The 18,403-nt window shown below is 51.2% G+C and overlaps 2 protein-coding genes across 4 annotated transcripts in view; one reads left to right on the top strand and one right to left on the bottom strand.

Annotated features, from left to right (window-relative positions):
- Positions 1-1,982, bottom strand: part of RILPL1 (Rab interacting lysosomal protein like 1) — an 87,930-nt gene extending 85,948 nt beyond the window's left edge. For 2 of the 3 annotated variants that reach the window (XR_013813039.1, XM_079762628.1), the window contains exon 1: positions 1,058-1,977. Coding sequence is in view for 2 of the 3 variants with exons in the window: in XM_079762628.1 (XP_079618754.1) it covers positions 1,058-1,369 (312 nt within the window). In the remaining variant the exon portion in view is untranslated. Of the gene's footprint in view, positions 1-1,057 lie in introns of all 3 variants that reach the window. The other variant, XM_079762629.1, reaches the window with a different exon arrangement.
- Positions 1,983-10,536: 8,554 nt separating this feature from the next.
- On the top strand, positions 10,537-18,012 carry TMED2 (transmembrane p24 trafficking protein 2). The gene is made up of 4 exons (XM_079762932.1): positions 10,537-10,823; positions 12,476-12,668; positions 15,254-15,361; positions 16,548-18,012. The coding sequence occupies exons 1-4, from the start codon at positions 10,644-10,646 to the stop codon at positions 16,670-16,672; spliced, it is 606 nt and encodes a 201-aa protein (XP_079619058.1). The 5' UTR covers positions 10,537-10,643; the 3' UTR covers positions 16,673-18,012.
- The last annotated feature ends 391 nt before the right edge of the window (positions 18,013-18,403 follow it).

Below are 18,403 nucleotides of genomic sequence, written 5' to 3' on the forward strand. Positions count from 1 at the left end.
TTCACAGGGCAGCGGCTTAGCTTTAAATCTGCCCCAAATCATTGCCTTCCCCCAATGTATGTTTTAAAAACATATTTCTATTGATTTCAGAGAGGAAGGGAGAGGGAGAGAGAGAGAAACATCAATGATGTGAGAGAATCATGGACCAGCTGCCTCCTGCACGCCTCCCACTGGGGATGGAGCCCACAACCCGGGCCTGTGCCCTGACCGGGAATCGAACCCTGACCTCCTGGTTCCTAGGTCGATGCTCAACCGCTGAGCCACGCCAGTGGGCATCCTTCCCCGAATTTAAACAACGAGAGAGACACTAGAATTCTCTTCCCTGGGGACCGGGCTCTCTCAGCACTAGCGTGGGGGCCCGCCCCCCCCACACCCTCAGTTTTTTCATCAGTAAAATGAAGACCATTCCTACCTCACTGGGTTCTGTGAGAACCGAAGATAAAATCAAGGAGGAGAAAGCACCTCAGAGCACAGGTTAATAACCCAGGAGGAAGCCGGGGGAGCAATTTGCAAATAGGAACCCAGGGAGGGGGGGAGGGGGGCCAGGGGCTGGGAGTCACACCCACTTTGCTCTCTGGGGGGCCCTGAGGTAGAATGAAAAAAAACGGGGCCTGTCTCTCCTCTTCCTGGGGGACAGGGAAGGGCAGGAAGCCGATGCCACTTCTGAAAAAAAGTGCTATTATCTGGGCAGCGGAGATGCTATCTCGTTAAGTCTCCTTATAAGTCGGGTCCTATGACTGTCACCGTCTGACGTGCGAGATGCGAGGAAATGAGGCACCGAGAGGCCCCGGAACGCACCTGAGCTCACCCACCCAGGACACGGCAAAGGGGGACTGGGACTCAGGTCTGACTCCCAAGCACGGCCCTGCGTCCCCGGGGCGGCACCGGACAGGTGGCCCCGGCCGGGCACGAGAGGGCCCGGGCCTCCCTCCCCGCGCCCGCCGTCCCGTGGCGTCGGCTCCTATCGGGTCCCCGCAGTCATTCGCGCACGTGCGCGCGCGCCCCACGCCGAGGCCCCCCCCCCCGCCCGGAGGGGCGCCCCGAGGCCGCTGCCCACCTTCCGGTGCTTGCGCTCCTTCTCGATGCGGTCCATCCGCTCGAGGCGCAGGCGGTCCAGCTCCAGGCGCAGCTCGTCCAGCTCCGGCGCGACGTGGTGGCGGCTGACCAGCACCTCCAGGATCTCCAGGACGCGCACGACCTTGGGCATGAGGCGCGCGATGGCCTCGCAGCCGTGCTGGTCGATGACCCGCTCGAACTCGTGGCCCACCAGCGCCGCGATGTCGTACACGTCCATGACGGTCAGCTCCGCCACGTTCTTCTCCAGCGCCGAGGCGGCCGCCAGCGCCGGCCCGCGGTCCCCCTCCTCCATGGCCCCGCCGGCCTCGCCCCCGCCCCGCCAACTAGTGCAACTCGCGAACTTGCCGCGGGCGAGGGCAGCGCCCGGCCGGACCCCCCCACCCGCGCCCCGCGCCCCGCGCCGCCCCTCCGGCCGCGCTCAGCGGGCGCTCGGCCGGGGGCGCACCGGGCGGGCGGCCGGCATCGGCGGGGGTGGAGCGGCGGCCCCGGGGCCCCGGCGGCTCTCCGTGTGCGGGTGCCGGCGTCCGCTCGGCCCGGATCCGGCTCCCGAGTGGGGGGAGGCGGCGGCGGAGGCGGCGGCGGCGGCGGCGGCGGGGAAGGCGCGCGTGCGCAGGCCCGCGGCGCCTCCCAAGTTGGGAATCCGAGTTGGGCGCAATGGAGGCGCGGGGTCTGGCTGGAGAGGGGGCCCCGCCGCCCGCGGAAACGGTTCTCGCCCGCGGGTCGTCCCCACGCCCCGGGCCTGGGAAGGAAGGGCGGCCGCCGCGGCTCCGGGAAACTTTGGCGGCGGCGAGACCCGGGGGCCGACTCCCCCCGCAGGGATGCCGCGCGCCCCGCCCAGATCCCGGCCTGGCGAGGGGCGCGTCCGGCTTCTTCCGCCTGAGGGCGCCCTGGGGTCCCCACGGGCACCGACCCCTCCCATCCGCCGACTCGTGGGCCCCCGACCCCGGCTCCACCCGCCCGCGCCCCCCGCGCGTCCCCACGCACCGCCCCCTCCTGGATCCCGGCCGGGTCCTGGCTCCTCCCCTCCCCCCTTGGCCCCGGGAAAGGAGGGGGTCCGAGGCTGGCCCGGAGGAGAGGGGGCGGCGGCGACAGTGATGGGGGTCGCTGGTCCTGGACGATGGTCGGGGGGGCGGCCCCCGCTTTGGGGAGAGAGGGAGGGGTGGAGAGGTGGACTCCGGGATGGACCCATCCGGGGGAGGGAGCCAGGCGGACCCGCCGGAGCCTGCGCCCCAGTGAAGGCGCCCGCCTCCCACCCCCCAGAGAGGGGCGCACGGGTCGAGGGGTCCTCATCCCCGAAGCTGCCGCGCCCGCCGAGCCACGTCCATGGGCGGCCCGGCTCCCTGTGACTGTGACCCCTTCATGGGGAGGCGGCCGGTTTGGCTCTCAGCACGAGTCTCCTGGTCCCGAGCCCCCTGCCCTTTTGACTTGGCTAAATCCCCTCGTCCCTTCCATCAGACACCCACCTCCCCCCAAACCCCCCCACCAGGAGGGCCCTTCCTGAACCCACACTCCTCCCCTGTCCTTCCCACAGCCCCTGCCTTCTCCCTAAAATTGCCCTTAACGGCCTTGCCTTCTCCCTAAAATTGCCCTTAAGGGCCTTGGAGCCAAAAAGCCCACCCCAACCTGGCTCCATGTTGATTAAAAATGTAACACATAAAAGGCATTCGCCTGTTGACAGTATCTAATGCTCATCCTTCCCACGTGCCAGGCATGCCTCTCAGAGCCTTGGAAATGTTTCCTCCTGTCATCCTTTCTCCTTGGTCCGGTTCTCCAAGTGTGGTCGGTGGCTCTTGGGGTTCCCCAGCGCCCAGAGGGTCTCTGCGGGGGTCCCTCTGCGGCCCTGGGTGAGGGAGAGGCTGGATGTGCCCCGTGTGTTTGACAGGAAGCTGCACACGGACAGGCTGGCTAGGCACATGCCAGGGTCCAGCCCTTGGAGCGAGGCATCGCGGAGACCCGCCCATCGCAAACAATGCCGCTGCTTCAGGACCTGAGTTTGTTGGGGGCAACGTTATTTTTATGAAAACGTATTTATGTTATAATGTGTCTATTTTTAAAGTAATATTTTAAAAAAAAACAACCATCAGTTAACCCGCATTTTTAACCGGTATGCAGATTAGCCTTAACCGGTTAAAAATACGGATACCGGTTAAAAATGAGGATTAGCTATTAACCGGTTAAAAATGTGGATTTTGTAATAAAAGAAAACACGATAATTTCAAGAGAAGCATCTAAAGTGCTTTTTTCAAAGTAATGTCCATCGCTGGCCACACATTTCCCCCATCTTTCAGGTCATTTGTGGATTCCGTCCCAATAGAACTTTTCTTGTTTTGAGGCAGACCATTCAGAGACCCCATTTTCCACTTCTTCGTCCATGTTGAAGTGCTGCTCAGACAGTGCGTGTGCCATCGATCGGAACACGTGGTCATCTGAAGGAGCAAGGGCTGGTGAACACGGCGGGTGGGTTCATACTTCCCAGGCAAGATCTTTTCACGTGTCTTTAACTGGTTTTGAAGTGTGTGATGGTGGTTCATCATGAAGCAAAATTACTTTGCCGTGTCTTCTGGCCCATTCTGGTCATTTTACGATCAAAGCGTGGTTCAAATTGATTATTTGTTGTCGGTATCAATCAGTACTAACGGTTTCACCTCATTTTAGAAGCTCATAATACACCACACCTTCCCGATCCCACCAAACGCAGAGCATTGTCTTCTTTCTGAAGCGATTTGGCCTTGCAGTCGATGGTGATGGTTGACCTGGATCAACCCGTGATTTTGTGCGTTTGGGATTCTCAAAATAAATCCACTTTTCATCGCCAGTCACAATTTGATGCAAAAAATATTTCTTTCGTGCCATTGAAGCAACATTTTACTGGTGACTTTTCGATTTTCCATTTGTCTTTCGTTCAGTTGATGTGGCACCCATTTTCCTTCCTTTAAAATCCTTCCTATTGCTTGTAAATGATCGGAAATGGTTTGCTGAGCAACGTGTAATCTTTCTGGGAGTTGTTTTTGAGTTTGACACGCATCTTCATCCAATAATGCTGGTCATTGGTCTTCCAACTTTTTCGGTTGGCCTGGACATTCTTTCTCTTTCACATCGAAATCATCCCTTTTAAAGCGTTTAAACCAGCGCTCACAAGTGTCTTGAGATGGAGCATGTTCACCATAAGCTTCCCGAAGTACACGATCACTTTCAGCTGCACTTCTCTTCAAAACAAAGTAATGAATCAAAACTTCCCGCAAATGCTCTTTTTTTGGCACGAAATTCGACATTTTTAAGCGTAAAAATATCTATGATGTTAATACCTTCAGAAAATTTGACATATGAAGTTTTGAAGCTTGTTGTCAATACAACAATATAGCCTACATATCAAATCACATATATATCAGCATATGTGTAACCATCTATTGAAAAAAATCCGCATTATTAACCGGTACACCTCGTAAGAGTAAAATGACAATGTCTGTGAATTGCTTTCACATAACCCACTGGGAGGGTGGATGATTGGGAATATGAGTGAGTGAGGACTGGCCATTTTGTTAATAATTGTCGAAGCTGTGTGATGGGACCATGCGAGTTCATTATACTATTCTGGGTCCTTCTGTAATACTAGTATTTTTTCATATTAATTAAAAAAAAAAAAAAGACTGCAGGCCGATTAACCAATGTCATCCCAATAAAAATGTAAAAAAAAAAAACCCCAAACTCCAGTCTGGAGGAAGTGCCTGGGATGAGCACAAGCCGTGCTTCAGCCGTGGGTCAGAGAAGAGAGATGAAGGTCTGGAGTGGGAGGAAGGTGAGTGGGGGTTGGGGAACACCCCCGTCAGGGGCAGGTCGGCAGCTCTTCCTGCGGGCAGATGCGAGCCAGTGGGGCTGGCACGTGGAAGAGGGGCGCCGTGATTGTGGGGAAGGAGAAGTCCCCACTTCCTGGAACATCAGGCCACAGGCCCTGCAAACCGCACTGCGCTCGGAGAGGCCACTTGGGGCCACTTGAGCGTCGCTCTCCTGTGCTGTTGCCATAGACCACGCACGGGCTGAATGTCCGTGTCCCCCCAAACGCATAGGTTGAAATCTTGGCCCCCAATGTGGTGGTATTAAGAGGTGGGTCCCCTGCCCGGCTGGCGTGGCTCAGTGGTTGAGCGTCAATCCATGAACCAGGAGGTCATGGTTTGATGGTTCGATTCCTGGTCAGGGCACAGGCCCGGGCTGCGGGCTTTATCCCCAGGGAGGGGCGTGCAGGAGGCAGCCGATCCATGATTCTCTCTCATCACTGATGTTTCTAGCTTTCCCTCTCCCTTCCTCTCTGAAATCAATACAAATATATGTATTTTTAAATCACCCATTGTGCCCTAACTGGTTTGGCTCAGTGGATAGAGCCTCGGCCTGCGGACTGAAGGGTCCCAGGTTCAATTCCGGTCAAGGGCATGTACCTTGGTTGCGGGCACATCCCCAGTGTGTGTGTGTGTGTGGGGGGGGGGGTGCAGGAGGCAGCTGATCAATGTTTCTCTCTCATCGATGTTTCTAACTCTCTATCCCTCTCCCTTCCTCTCTGTAAAAAATCAATAAAATATATATTTTTTAAAAAATCACCCATTGCTTTTGTATGGGTTCTTTTAAAAAAACACGTATGAGCTCATGCCTTATAAGAGAGTGTAGTGCCAGGGAGCCGAGAGCCAGGGAGAGGGAAGTGAGGCAGAAAAGGAGGAAGAGGGGTCTGGCCCAGGTTGGCCGGCTTCGCCAGGACTCCGAGCTGGTGGCGGGGTCTGTGGGGCGGGTCTGGGCGGATGTGCGGAGCCAGAGTCTCGGAACTGTCCTGAGCATGGAGGCGTGGACGGGACGGTGGGGCATGTGGGAGAAGGCGAGCAATTTCTGTCCGCTCCTCATCTCTCTTTTTTATTTTTATTTTCTAAATATGTTTTATTTTAGACAGGGAGGGAGAGGGGGAGAGAGACAGAAACATCAATGATGAGAATCATGGACCGGCTGCCTCCTGCACGCCCCCTACTGGGAATCGAGCCCACAACCCGGGCTTGTGCCCCCGACCGGAACCGAACCCAGGATCTCTCTCTCTCTCTCTCTTTAATAAGTTTTTATTGCCGACCGGTGTGGCTCAGTGATTGAGCATCGACCTAGGAACCAGGAGGTCACAGTTCGATTCCCGGTCAGGACACAGGCCCGGGTTGTGGGCTCGAGCCCCAGTGTGGGGCGTGCAGGAGGCAGCCGGTCCATGATTCTCTCTCATCATGGATGTTTCTCTCTCTCTCTCCCTCTCCCTTCCTCTCTGAAATCAATAAAAATAAAAAATAGAAGAGTCTAAACCACAACGGACCTAAATGATTTTAAAGCACATATTTGTCTCCACCTGTCTTCGTCCTGCGATAGGGCGGGAAGACCCCAGACGCGCAGTCATGGCGATGATGCCAGAAGGAAAACGCTGTGGGAGAAAGAACGGAGCCGGAGAGGGCCCGTGCTCGGTGCACGGCGCTGGGGTCGGCGCTGGCTCTTCCGAACCATTGGATAGAGCAACCACTTTTGTAAAATACACTCACAGGTGGCTTCTGGGGGTGTCTTCGGCGTGGCCCCCACTGTGTGTTTTTGTTTTGTTTTGTTTTTTAAATACATTTTATTGATTTTTACAGAGAGGAAGGGAGAGGGATAGAGTTAGAAACATCGATGGGAGAGAAACATGGATCAGCTGCCTCCTGCACACCTCCTACTGGGGATGTGCCCGCAACCAAGGTACGTGCCCTTGACCGGAATCGAACCTGGGACCCTTCAGTCCGCAGGCCGACGCTCCATCCACTGAGCCACACCGGCCAGGGCCACCACTGTGTTTTTCAAAAACTGGAGCTGAATGGACTTGGGCCCAGCATCTAGGGTACAGTTTGACACCGCCCCCGCCCCTCCCTCTTGCCTTAAGCTGGTGCCATCTGTCATTCATACAAACTGGCTGATCCCCGAAGGCATTTGAATTTGCGTCCCCTGACTTAGAAAATAAAACCCCTACGATAGACAACGCTTTGTCCACCTTTTAAACCCCTGACAGGTGGAGTTTAAATGTTATTTAATTCGTTCAGAGATGAAAATGAACGTATCTAATTTCTAGATAAAAAGTGTTCTGGGCACCTTTCTTCTTCAATTTATTTTTTATTGATGTCAGAGAGGAAGGGAGAGGGAGAGAGAGAGAGAGAACCATCGACGATGAGAGAGAATCATGGGTGGGCTGCCTCCTGCACGCCCCACACCGGGGATGGAGCCCGCACCCGTGGGAATCAAACTGTGAGCCGCTGGTTCATAGGTCGATGCTCAAGCCCTGAGCCACGCCGGCCGGCTGTTCTGGGCGCTTTTCTGCAGAGCTGGCTTACTTGGGAAGTCAAAAGGCTCGTCCATCAGCTTAATTCAATGTAATAGGAAACCTCTGCAGGTATTTTAAGCAGAAAGAGAGCTAATACAGGGAAGCAGAGGCGTGTAAGTGGGTTGGTGAGGCTGGAAGAGCAGGCTCCCGGCTCAGTGAGCCTCCTGCAATGATGGCTCCCCGAGTAACACCACAGAACCGACCTGCCAGGAGAAGCCACTGCCGCAGCCCGGACGGTGGGGGATCAGGGGGCGGGGCGGGGGGGGGACTGCTAGAACTCTTGAGCCCCATCACACACGGTCATTGCCAGGACAGGTTCATCACTGCTCCCGTGTCTTCACAGCAAAAGTGGGAAACTGGGCCATTGCTGCCCCCTGTTGCCTGATGTCTTTAAGAAACAGTCCCTCGCCCTAAGGGGTTTGGCTCAGTGGATAGAGCGTTGGTCTGCGGACTGAAGGGTCCCAGGTTCGATTCCGGTCAAGGGCATGTACCTTGGTTGTGGGCACATCCCCAGTGAGGGGCGTGCAAGAGGCAGCTGATGGATGTTTCTCTCTCATCGATGTTTCTAACTCTCTGTCCCTCTCCCTTCCTCTCTGTAAAAAAAACCAAAACAATAAAAGGAAACAGTCCCTCAAACACATGCACATATACGGTGCCATCGGATCCTAACCAGAGAAAGAAGGCATATGGTGTTCTTCCCTCTACAGATAAAGACAGATAAAGACAGTCCTTCCCTCTACAGATAAAGACAGCGGTGATATCACACAGTTAAGGTCGCAAAGCTGGAGCAACAACCTAGAACAGGGGTCCTCAAACTTTTTAAACAGGGGGCCAGTTCACTGTCCCTCAGACCGTAGGAGAGCTGGACTATAGTTTTAAAAAAACTATGAACAAATTCCTATGCACACTGCACATAGCTTATTTTGAAGTAAAAAAACAAAATGGCAAAAACACCCGCCTGTGGCCCGTGGGCCGTAGTTTGAGGACGCCTGGCCTAGACCTCCTCACCCCTGGCCAGTTCAAAGAACTCAACTAACTTGTCATGAGCGAGGCCTCCCGTGGGCCCGAGATCTCCTCATGGGGGGCGGGGGGTGGGGGGGGGGCAGGCTGGTAACTAACCATCACCCCGGAGGCACACATCCGCATCGGAAGCACAGAGGAAGGGGCCGTGCTGGGCAGAGGGATTCAGAGAGAGGAGGTGACGTGGGGGCTGGACTTGGAGGGATGAGCAGGAGGATGTCAGGAAAAAAGTCTCAGCAGCTGGCAAGAGCCAAGGGCGTCTGGTGTGTCTGCGGGGAACCGAGAGGGTTCGAATTCTGGAGGATTTGGACAAAGTTAAAACAATTTTTTTTACAGTAAAGTCGTAAGTATACATCTTCTTGATTAAAAAGCCATGTAAACACGCATATACCCTTTATTTAGGTCAGTGATGGCGAACCTATGACACGCGTGTCAACACTGACACGCGTAGCCATTTCTGATGACACGCGGCCGCATGCCGAGGATGAAACATTTGCTGCTCCTGAGGATGAAACATTTGCGACTAGAGTCTTGGAGTTAGTTTTTTCCTCAAAGTGACACACTACCCGAGTTATGCTCAGTTTTTTGGCGAAGTTTGACACACCAAGCTCAAAAGGTTGCCCATCACTGATTTAGGTGAAGATGTAAACACGGCCAACATCCCAGGAGGTCCCGTGTTCCCCTCCCGGCCTATCCGTGCCCCCCTCCGTCCTTTCCCCGCCGATGTCTGCAGGGCGCAGGGAGGCCCCCATCTCTCATTCCTTCCACTCCTATTTTTTAAAAATTATGTATATATATTTTTTATTGTTTAAAGTATTACATAAGTCTCCTTTTTCCTTGATTGCCCCCCCCCCCCCACGACTCCCACCCTGCCCCAGTGTCTGTGTCCATCGGTCATGCTAATATGCATGCATACAAGTCCTTTGGTTGCTCTCTAACACCCCGCCCCGCCTTCTCTCTGAGGTTGGACGGTCTGTTCAGTGTTACCTTGTTTCTGGATCTGTTTTTGTTCTTCAGTTTATGTTGTTCATTATATCCCACATATGAGTGAGATCATGTGATATTTATCTTTCTCTGACTGGCTTATTTCGCTTAGCATCATGCTCTCCAGGTCCATCCATGCTGTTGCAAATGGTAAGAATTCCTTCTTTTTTTACAGCATCATAGTATTCCATGGTGTAGATGTACCATAGTTTTCTGATCCACTCACCTGCTGATGGGCACTTAGGCTGTTTCCAAATCTTAGCTATGGTGAATTGTGCTGCTATGAACATAGGGGTGCATATGTCCTTTCTGATTGGTGTTTCTGGTCTCTTGAGATATATTCCTACAAGTGGGATTAACTGGCAGTCAAATGGGAGTTCCATTTTTAATTTTTTGAGGAAACTCCATCCTGTTCTCCACAGTGGCTGCACCAGTCTGCATTCCCACCAGCAGTGCACGAGGGTTCCTTTTTCTCCGCATCCTCGCCAACACATGTCGTTTGTTGATTTGTTGATGACAGCCATTCTGACAGGTGTGAGATGGCACCTCATTGTTGCTTTTTGATTTGCATCTCTCGGATAATTAGTGACTTTGAGGATGTTTTCATATGTCTCCTGGCCTTCTGTAGGTCCTCTTTCGAAAAGCGTCTATTTAGGTCCTTGGCCCAGTTTTTGATTGGATTGTTCATCTTCCTTTTGTTAAGTTGTAGGAGTTCCCTGTAAAGGTTGGAGATTAAACCCTTATCTGAGATAGCACTGGCCGAGGTGTCCTCCCAAGCAGTGGGCCCACTCCTACGGTTGCCTCCAAATCTTCCGCCATCTTTCTCAACAACCCAAAGAGGGTATTGCAAGCGGGCAGGCGAGGTTCGGGACTGTTCGCTTTGTTGCGAGGTCCACGTGAGCTTCAGGCTGCGCGCGAATGGGGTGAAGAACGTGGGGCCGATGGCTTTTGGTCCTTCGGAGCCACCGTCCAGACCCGGGCCCGCGGGCGGCCGCCGTGTCCCTCGCCGGCCGCCGTGCGTCCGTTACGTGGCAGCTGCCGGCGCCGGCCAATCCGCGGCGCCCGCATCAGCCCCCGCGGGTGGCGCAGCCGGAAGGGGCGGAGCTGAGGCGGTGGCGGCTGAGGAGGCAGCGGTGGCGGCGGCGACGGCGGCGGCGGCAGCTCTGGAGGCCGCAGTCCCGGACCTGGCTTCGGCCCCAGCCCCACCATGGTGACGCTCGCGGAGCTGCTGGTGCTCGTGGCCGCCCTCCTGGCCACGGCCTCGGGCTACTTCGTCAGCATCGACGCGCACGCCGAGGAGTGCTTCTTCGAGCGGGTCACCTCGGGCACCAAGATGGGCCTCATCTTCGAGGTGGCCGAGGGCGGCTTCCTGGACATCGACGTGGAGGTGCGGGCGCGCTGCCCGCGGCCGAGGCGGGGGCGCGCGGCCGCTCGGGGGTTGGGGGGCGGCCGGGGCGCGCGCGGGGCCTGCGCAGGGCACGGGCGGGGGGTGGGCATGGAGGCCGCTGTCCGAGCCCTGGGAGAGGCCGGGCCACCGCGGCGGCCACGCCGGCTCGGCCCTTGGCCCCGCCGCCCCGCGCGGTTCCGGGTCCCGGGCGGCCCTCGGGATCCGGCCCCGCTGCTCCGTCCGTGGCGCTGGGTTGGGTTGACAGCTTGGACGGCGGGCCCCCGGGGGACCTCTCGCCGGGCTTTGCCGCCCGCCCGCCCCGGGGCGGAGGGCGCTTCCCAGCCGCGGCGCAGCGGAGGCAGGACGCGGTCCGGGGAGCGGCCGCCTTCCGTCCTGACACGGATTCCCGTGGGCACGCGGCGTGGGAACTTTGGGGAAAGCAGATCGGAAGTTACCGAGGGACGCCGGGCGGACGTTCGCGTGGTTCTTCTTTCCTTTCCCCGGAATCGACCTGCGTGTCTGACCCGCTTTGACCAGTTTTGGGTGAAGAGTGACAAATGCCAACTGGGATGGAGGTGGATGGAGTTGGGTCATGCATTCTAAGAGTAGTGACTGCAGTGAAGTATCTGGAGGAAACGGGAGATTACTAAGAAACCAGTCCCCAAGTGTACATTCTTTTTTTTTTTTTTTTTAAACCAAAGGAATGATCCCCTGTAACTTTTTTCTTGGGGGGGGGGTGTCACATGGAATTAATATTTACATTCACCGTTGGCATGATTACTTGGGGGTAAGGATTTTCCACGCCATGCAAGGGAAGTCCAGGCATAAGGGATGCTGGAAGGAGTGACCGTGGAAATGACAGAGGTCAGCTGTTGGTGCCCACGGTGGACAGTGGAGGGCTTTGTAGGCGGGACCGACGTGAGCAAGGCCAGCCGCCATGGGTAGCAGGTTGGGGTGAGAGCATGGCCTCCTCATTTCCACCTACTCCTTTCCCGTAAGCCTTCAGGCGCCTCAGTAACGCAGATGCCTTCTCTGGTTGGAAGTATAATAACCAGGAAAACCTAGGAATGCACCTTGCTCAGAAGTCTTAGTTTTAAAGAGGCTTCTTGCTTTAAAAAGAAAAAAAATACGTTTTTTATCGATTTCAGACGAAAGGTGCCGGAGAGAGAAACATCAATGATGAGAGAGAATCGTGGATCGTGGGTCGGCTGCCTCCTGCACGTCCCACACTGGGGATCGGGCCTGCAACCCGGTCAGGGCACATCGCACTGTGACCTCCTGGTTTATGGGTCGACCCTCAGCCACTGAGCCGCGCCGGCTGGTGAGGTTTCTTGCTTTGGATGTTGGTGTAGTGGCTGTGTGTTTGCGTGGTTGTTGGAGGCATCAGGCCACAGAGACGGTGTGTAAGGTGCGTTTTTCGTTTCTGAGGGGTTTGCATTTAGGTTGAATAAGTAAATGTAATCCGAGTTGAAAGGTCATTAGAAAAACAGCCTTGTTTCCTGACCGGGAGCCTGAAGAGCTTCCCTCACCCCGGTGGACGGAGCTAAGTGAAGATTGCACTTTGAAATTTACATTTTCTCAGCGAATAGAAGCCACTTGTGATGTTTATAATTTGAAATCTTTCTGACATCTGCATTCTCTCCTGCCTCCAGATTACAGGGCCTGATAACAAAGGCATATATAAAGGAGACCGGGAGTCCAGCGGGAAGTACACGTTTGCTGCTCACATGGATGGAACATACAAGTTTTGCTTTAGCAACAGGATGTCCACCATGACTCCAAAGATAGTGATGTTCACCATTGATATTGGGGAGGCCCCCAAAGGACAAGACATGGAAACAGAAGGTGAGATGGACACCCCTTTCCAGGAGTGAAGGTTGATGTTGCACACTTTGATCATCCGAATGGAGTATTTGTTTTGATTTCTTACTCTAGTTCCACCCACTGTCCTTTTTCCTCCCAACCCCCGTCTCTTGTTTCACTCACTGTCTTCAAAATCAGGAACCTTTTGTGAAATACACTTTTTATTTCCCCCGAGCTCCTCATTCAGAGACAGTTTCTGGAAGTTCACGTTTCCGTTCCAGTTCCTCACAGTCGCCCCGGCAGCAGCCTCGGCCCCGGTGCTGCTGTGAGCACGCAGGTCGCCTGGGGCTTCGGGCGCCGGTCCTTTGATTTGCCAGGCCTGGCACTTCATCTTGTTTGCTCATTTGTGTCCGTGACTAGTTTAGCTAAACATTCTGTTCTCTTCTTTGTGTGTTCATACTCTAAACTTTCCTTTAGGTGGTGGAGATACCTGGGATGGTATGTGGATTGCTTTTTGACGGCATCCTGCCTTTTGCACATTTTTGCTTGCTGTTACCTAATTTCTGCTCTTCTTTCTAACCTCAGTTTGTTGGCATGAGAGTGTGTTTTGTCTTAATGAAAAAACAACAACCCTGCATCTAATTGTTTCTTGGTGGTTTTTATTTGGTTGACAGGAGGTACAGGTTAGGTCATTTTAAATTAGAATCACTGGGAACATGGCCATTGACATTTTAGTGGTACTATTTGTTTCTTTTAAATGAATGCGAAGGGTGGAAATACTCGACTATGATTGGACAAGTAAAAGTCTTAAACACAGTTAATAATAGCAAGTGGTTCTATTGACTTTGTAGGAAGTATTTTATAGCCTTGTTTTTAACGATTATTAAAGCTTTCTAACTTGAAACTTGGTTGGATATGCAATACAGTTCTAAGAGCCATGTCTAGATTTTGTGACGAAAGTTCTTTCAACCATACGTTGCAGCTAGATCAGTTTTCATTCCTCAGCTGACCAGCACTGAGCCCTAACTAAATTGATTCTTCTGGATGAATTGTTTACCAGGAGCCAGCACATTAGCATGGGGACGGGGGGGAGGGGAGCAGGGGGGAGGGGCTGTTACCACAGTGCATGGTAGGGTTTTTGGGAAGGAGCAGGCCAGCACATTTCATACTGTTGCCCTAATAACGTTTGTCGTAGGTATTGAGCAGATAGTAGAGTACTTATATCCTAAAGAAGTGTTGGTTAGGTTTTGAAATCTCTGGAATTTAGAGACTCATTCTGCTTCGTAATTCCTGCGCTTGCTTTTCAGAGCCATTTACAGGGTAGGACTTGGCTAATTTTTAAGAAGAATTGGGAGTTTCAAAGGCTTTGTGTTTGTTTTCTGGAAATTAGTCCTTTCTAAGTAGTTAGAAATTGTTGGCTGATGAATGTGAATATTGAATTAGTCTCTAAATAATCCTTAACACAATATTTAAAATTCTTGCTTTTGCTTGTTAACGTCAGTGAGTGGCAGCTGTCAGTCAAGCCTTCCTCTAAGGCAGTGGTTCTCTAGTCAGGATGATTTTTGCCCCCAAGGGCCACTGGGCAATATCAGGAGACAGTTCTGATTCGCTGGCTGGTGGGTGAGCCTACAATGCCCCGGGCTGCTCCCCACAAGGAAGAATTACCTGGTCCAAACTGTCAGCATGCCGCCTCGCCTCGAGGAGCCCTGCTCTAAAGGCCCACGGAGTGCGCTTCCGGAGGGAAGCGAGCGAGGGAGGGTCTGAGTTGCAGCCCCGCACGTACAATGGCGGGCCCTGGGCTTCCCTCAGGAAGTCAGGGTCACCTGTGGCGCTTTGGAATTCTCGGTGAAGCCCAGTCCCGGGCACTGGTAACCAGACCCCTCCAGTGGGAATCTCTCCTGGTGTGTATTTTCCTGCCATTTCCTCATTGCCATCATTCAGTACAACCTACAAGTGTACACTTGCTCCTCGGAGCTGTGGGTTCACCTTGTACCCAGTTCTGGTCAAAGAGAACCTGGTTCTAGACCTCGTCCGCTGAGCGCTTTTCACTGGCAGTGCCTGCTGCTCCCCGCCGTAGTGAAGTCGCTGCTTGGCTCAGAGACGGATGTTTGAGCGGCTGTGGGTTTTCCCAGGCATGTTTGTCTCTGCTCAGCTTCAGAGATTAAGAGTCTGTTTTGATACTGCTCCTCAATTAACATTAGAGTTAATATGTAGATTTTAATTTTAGTATAAATATTTATAGATTAGTACTAGGGTGTTACAGGGACTTTGTTTGATACTTTGTGCTCCCCCGCCCTTAGCTTTTCCCCTCCTTGGTAAGCAGTCAGTATAGTGAGCTTCACTTAGCAGCAGTTCAGTGGAAGACATTTCTGAGGGTTGTCTTCCTTTAGTTAGTAAGTATTGTATAGTATGTTTTCTACCCTGAAAGATTTTTTTTACTAGGAATGGAATTTTAAAAAATGCTTTGAGAATTAAATCATCAGTGATCCAAAATGATGTTGGAACCTCTTGGATTTCTAAAAATAGCTGCTTTTGTATGTCTTCTCTGAGGAATATTTTTATTGCTTTATGCGTATTTTTCAAAGAGATTCCAAACCCATGCTGATTGTTTTCCAACCCTCCTGTAGCTCACCAGAACAAGCTGGAAGAAATGATCAACGAGCTAGCAGTGGCCATGACAGCTGTGAAGCACGAGCAGGAATACATGGAAGTGCGGGAGAGGATACACAGAGCAAGTAAGTCCGTCAGTCACAGAGCTGCTGACCTGCAGCAGGCTCGCGCCTCGGCATGCTAGAGCGGCGCCACCCGGCCGCTGGCCTCCATTTTCCTCATGTGGACGTTTTGCAAACATCATACAAAGCACCGACTTAAAAAGCACCTGTGCACAGAGACCTTTTGAGTGTCTGTGTTGGTGGAGCTTTGTGCCGCACCAGTTTGCTAGTGGGACATTGCTCCCCCGGTTGCAAGTCTTGTGGGGCCCCTTAGAGTTTAGGAGAAAGAAAATTCACTCAAAGGAGATTTGAGTGATTCTAAAGAGTTAAGGCTATAGAATTTGATCAGAAACTTGAATGTGATATAAATCCAGCAGAATGAAATATATAGTTATGCCTGTTACTTTAAGAATTAAGTCCTTAGCTAATGAGTGGGATAAAGCATGAGACTCGTTCCAGGTTGGTAGTAACTATCAGTATTGGTCCATGAAACTGAGAAATCTCCCCCACCTAGAACAAATGCCACATACACAGTAGGTGCTCAATAAATATATGTATTTGTTTGTTTTTTTAAAAGTGACTTACACTTTGATTTAGTAACTGTGATCTTGAAATAATCTCTTAATTTTGTTAAAAGTCAGTTTTCTGATTTAAAAAAAAAGATTATAATGTAGGGACGTTTCAATGTGAGGGAGAAAGAATGTTGGTTGGATTTTAACCCTAGAAGTGTAACCTTGGGCCACTTTCTCGGTTCCCCATACGTAATAAGCAGATTGTGACTGTACTCTGAATCTTAAAGGTCCGCCGAAACCGGTTTGGCTCAGTGGATAGAGCGTCGGCCTGTGGACTGAAAGGTCCCAGGTTCGATTCCGGTCAAGGGCATGTACCTTGGTTGCGGGCACATCCCCAGTAGGGGGTGTGCAGGAGGCAGCTGATCGATGCTTCTCTCTCATCGATGTTTCTAGCTCTCTATCCCTCTTCCTTTCTCTCTGTAAAAAATCAATAAAATATATTTAAAAAAAAAGAATCTTAAAGGTCCATTTAAGTCTAAAATTCTCTGCTTCTAACTGTTGAGTTGCTTGGGGACAGAAGTATTGAGTACTAGGAAGGTGTGCAGGTGTTACTTTCACCTGGGGTAAGAGTGGGGGATGCTTTTCCACGCTTCTCTGTCATTGTTGTTAAATGTTGTGTATTTGTTTATCCTCCACAGTCAACGACAACACAAACAGCAGAGTGGTCCTTTGGTCCTTCTTTGAAGCTCTTGTTTTAGTTGCCATGACATTGGGACAGATCTACTACCTGAAGAGATTTTTTGAAGTCCGGAGGGTTGTTTAAAAAGCCTTTTTTCCTGATGATCCGAAACTCATAATTCACTGTTTACCAAACATCTTGATCATAATAATGTCATTTAGTTCATATGTTTTTATTTTCTGAATTGTACATTCACAGCCTGTGTTTCTTTGTGATTAATAGATATTGGGAAAGTGATAGTGAGAATTTGACATTTGATTGGCACAATTTATTTGAATTCTGCCTCATTATACAGGCCCTTCCAGAGCTTGAACACTGTAAATGAAATGTAGGCATGTAGTCCTTCTTACATCTTCTTTTGTTTTCATAATAAAATGCAGTGCGTTCAGGATAGTACTTTACTAAAATGACTGCATTCTTTTGACCCCTTATCTTGCAGTTCAAGTCATTAAAGATTCATTTTGTTTAGTTCTTATGAGAAACAACCATCTGCATTGACATTTTCTACCCACCTGATGGCAGAGCTCTGTGACTTAGAGTGTGCTAGCAGGTTGGTTCTTTTATACTTAATCTTGTTTTTGCGTTAAAGATAAGACAACCCAACAACATTTCCCCCCTAAATTTTTACTTTGAGCTTCAGGACTTCACCTTTACTAAATTGATGACACAGTAGCTAATAATCCTTTTGATTTCTGCCTAACCTTGTAAGAAGTCTGTTAGAGCCAATTCTCGGGGGGGTTTCAGCTGACGGTAGCTTTGTTCTTTCTCTGCTGGCACACACTTCTCCACTCTTGGCACGTGGGAGCTCTGCAGTCACGTGATTGGGGAAACCTGGGTTTCTCACGCAAATGGTTAAGCCTCTTGGATTTCATTGCAGTGAGTGAGATACAGCCACTGTTTTAGTTGTGATCAGTGGCGTTTGGCCACTTGTTAATTAGGGTACTGACAGCACTGTCAGCACTAGGGTTTCTGGTTTTGTTTTTCTGGGGTCTTTTTTGGCACGTGAATTTTATTTTGTATAAAACGAGATGACTTCCTCTTGGTCTCTGATGATGTGTTTAAAATTGAAGGAGCATCAGGTTTGGTGTGGGGACGGTCCAGGATTATGTTGTGAACTGATACATTTTAGTTACTTGTACATTTTTTTGGATCTTTGCAAAGGTAAAACTACAAGTAACGAGTTTTATATAATTAATTTAAATTTGTTACAGGTTTTCATGTTCAGGATAAACACTTTTTCAACCTTGGGTGACAATACTTGCAGCAGCTTAAGGTGACTGTTTTACCTTAGGACACTGTTGCATGCCAGTTTTTCTGCGTGTGTGAGAGAACACTTCAAAATTGAATTAAAATATGTAAATTTAAAATTGGTTGTGTATCGAATCTCCCCAGGTTCAGTAAATAAACAATTCTTTTTAAAAACAGTCTTTGTAGTCTGTTTTATATATTGATTAATTCACATTTATTATATACCAGTTTTCTATTCATATTTGAAATGAGACATGTCCGTGTTTTCTGAGTGTTACTTTTTATATCCGTAAACTTGATGATAGAGAAAAGGAGCCCAATTTTAGGTTTCCCTGTGTGGTTTCTTTTCACGGGTCAATGTTAACATCTTTTATTCTTTTCATGTGGGAAAAGGAGTTTTGGGTGATTTTTTATTCATCCCCCTAATGGTTTACGGATGTGGGGAATAAGTTTGAGAGAGAGAGAGATTTGCTGAAGGCTCCCAGGTGGAGAGTGACCAGAAAACTAAATCTCTGCCTTTAGGAATGATTCCTCTCCCTCCACGACCCCAGGCCTGCCGGCTATACA

The sequence above is a fragment of the Cnephaeus nilssonii genome (genome assembly GCF_951640355.1).
Source record: "Cnephaeus nilssonii genome assembly, chromosome: 22".
In the NCBI taxonomy this organism is placed as follows: Eukaryota; Metazoa; Chordata; class Mammalia; order Chiroptera; family Vespertilionidae; genus Cnephaeus; species Cnephaeus nilssonii.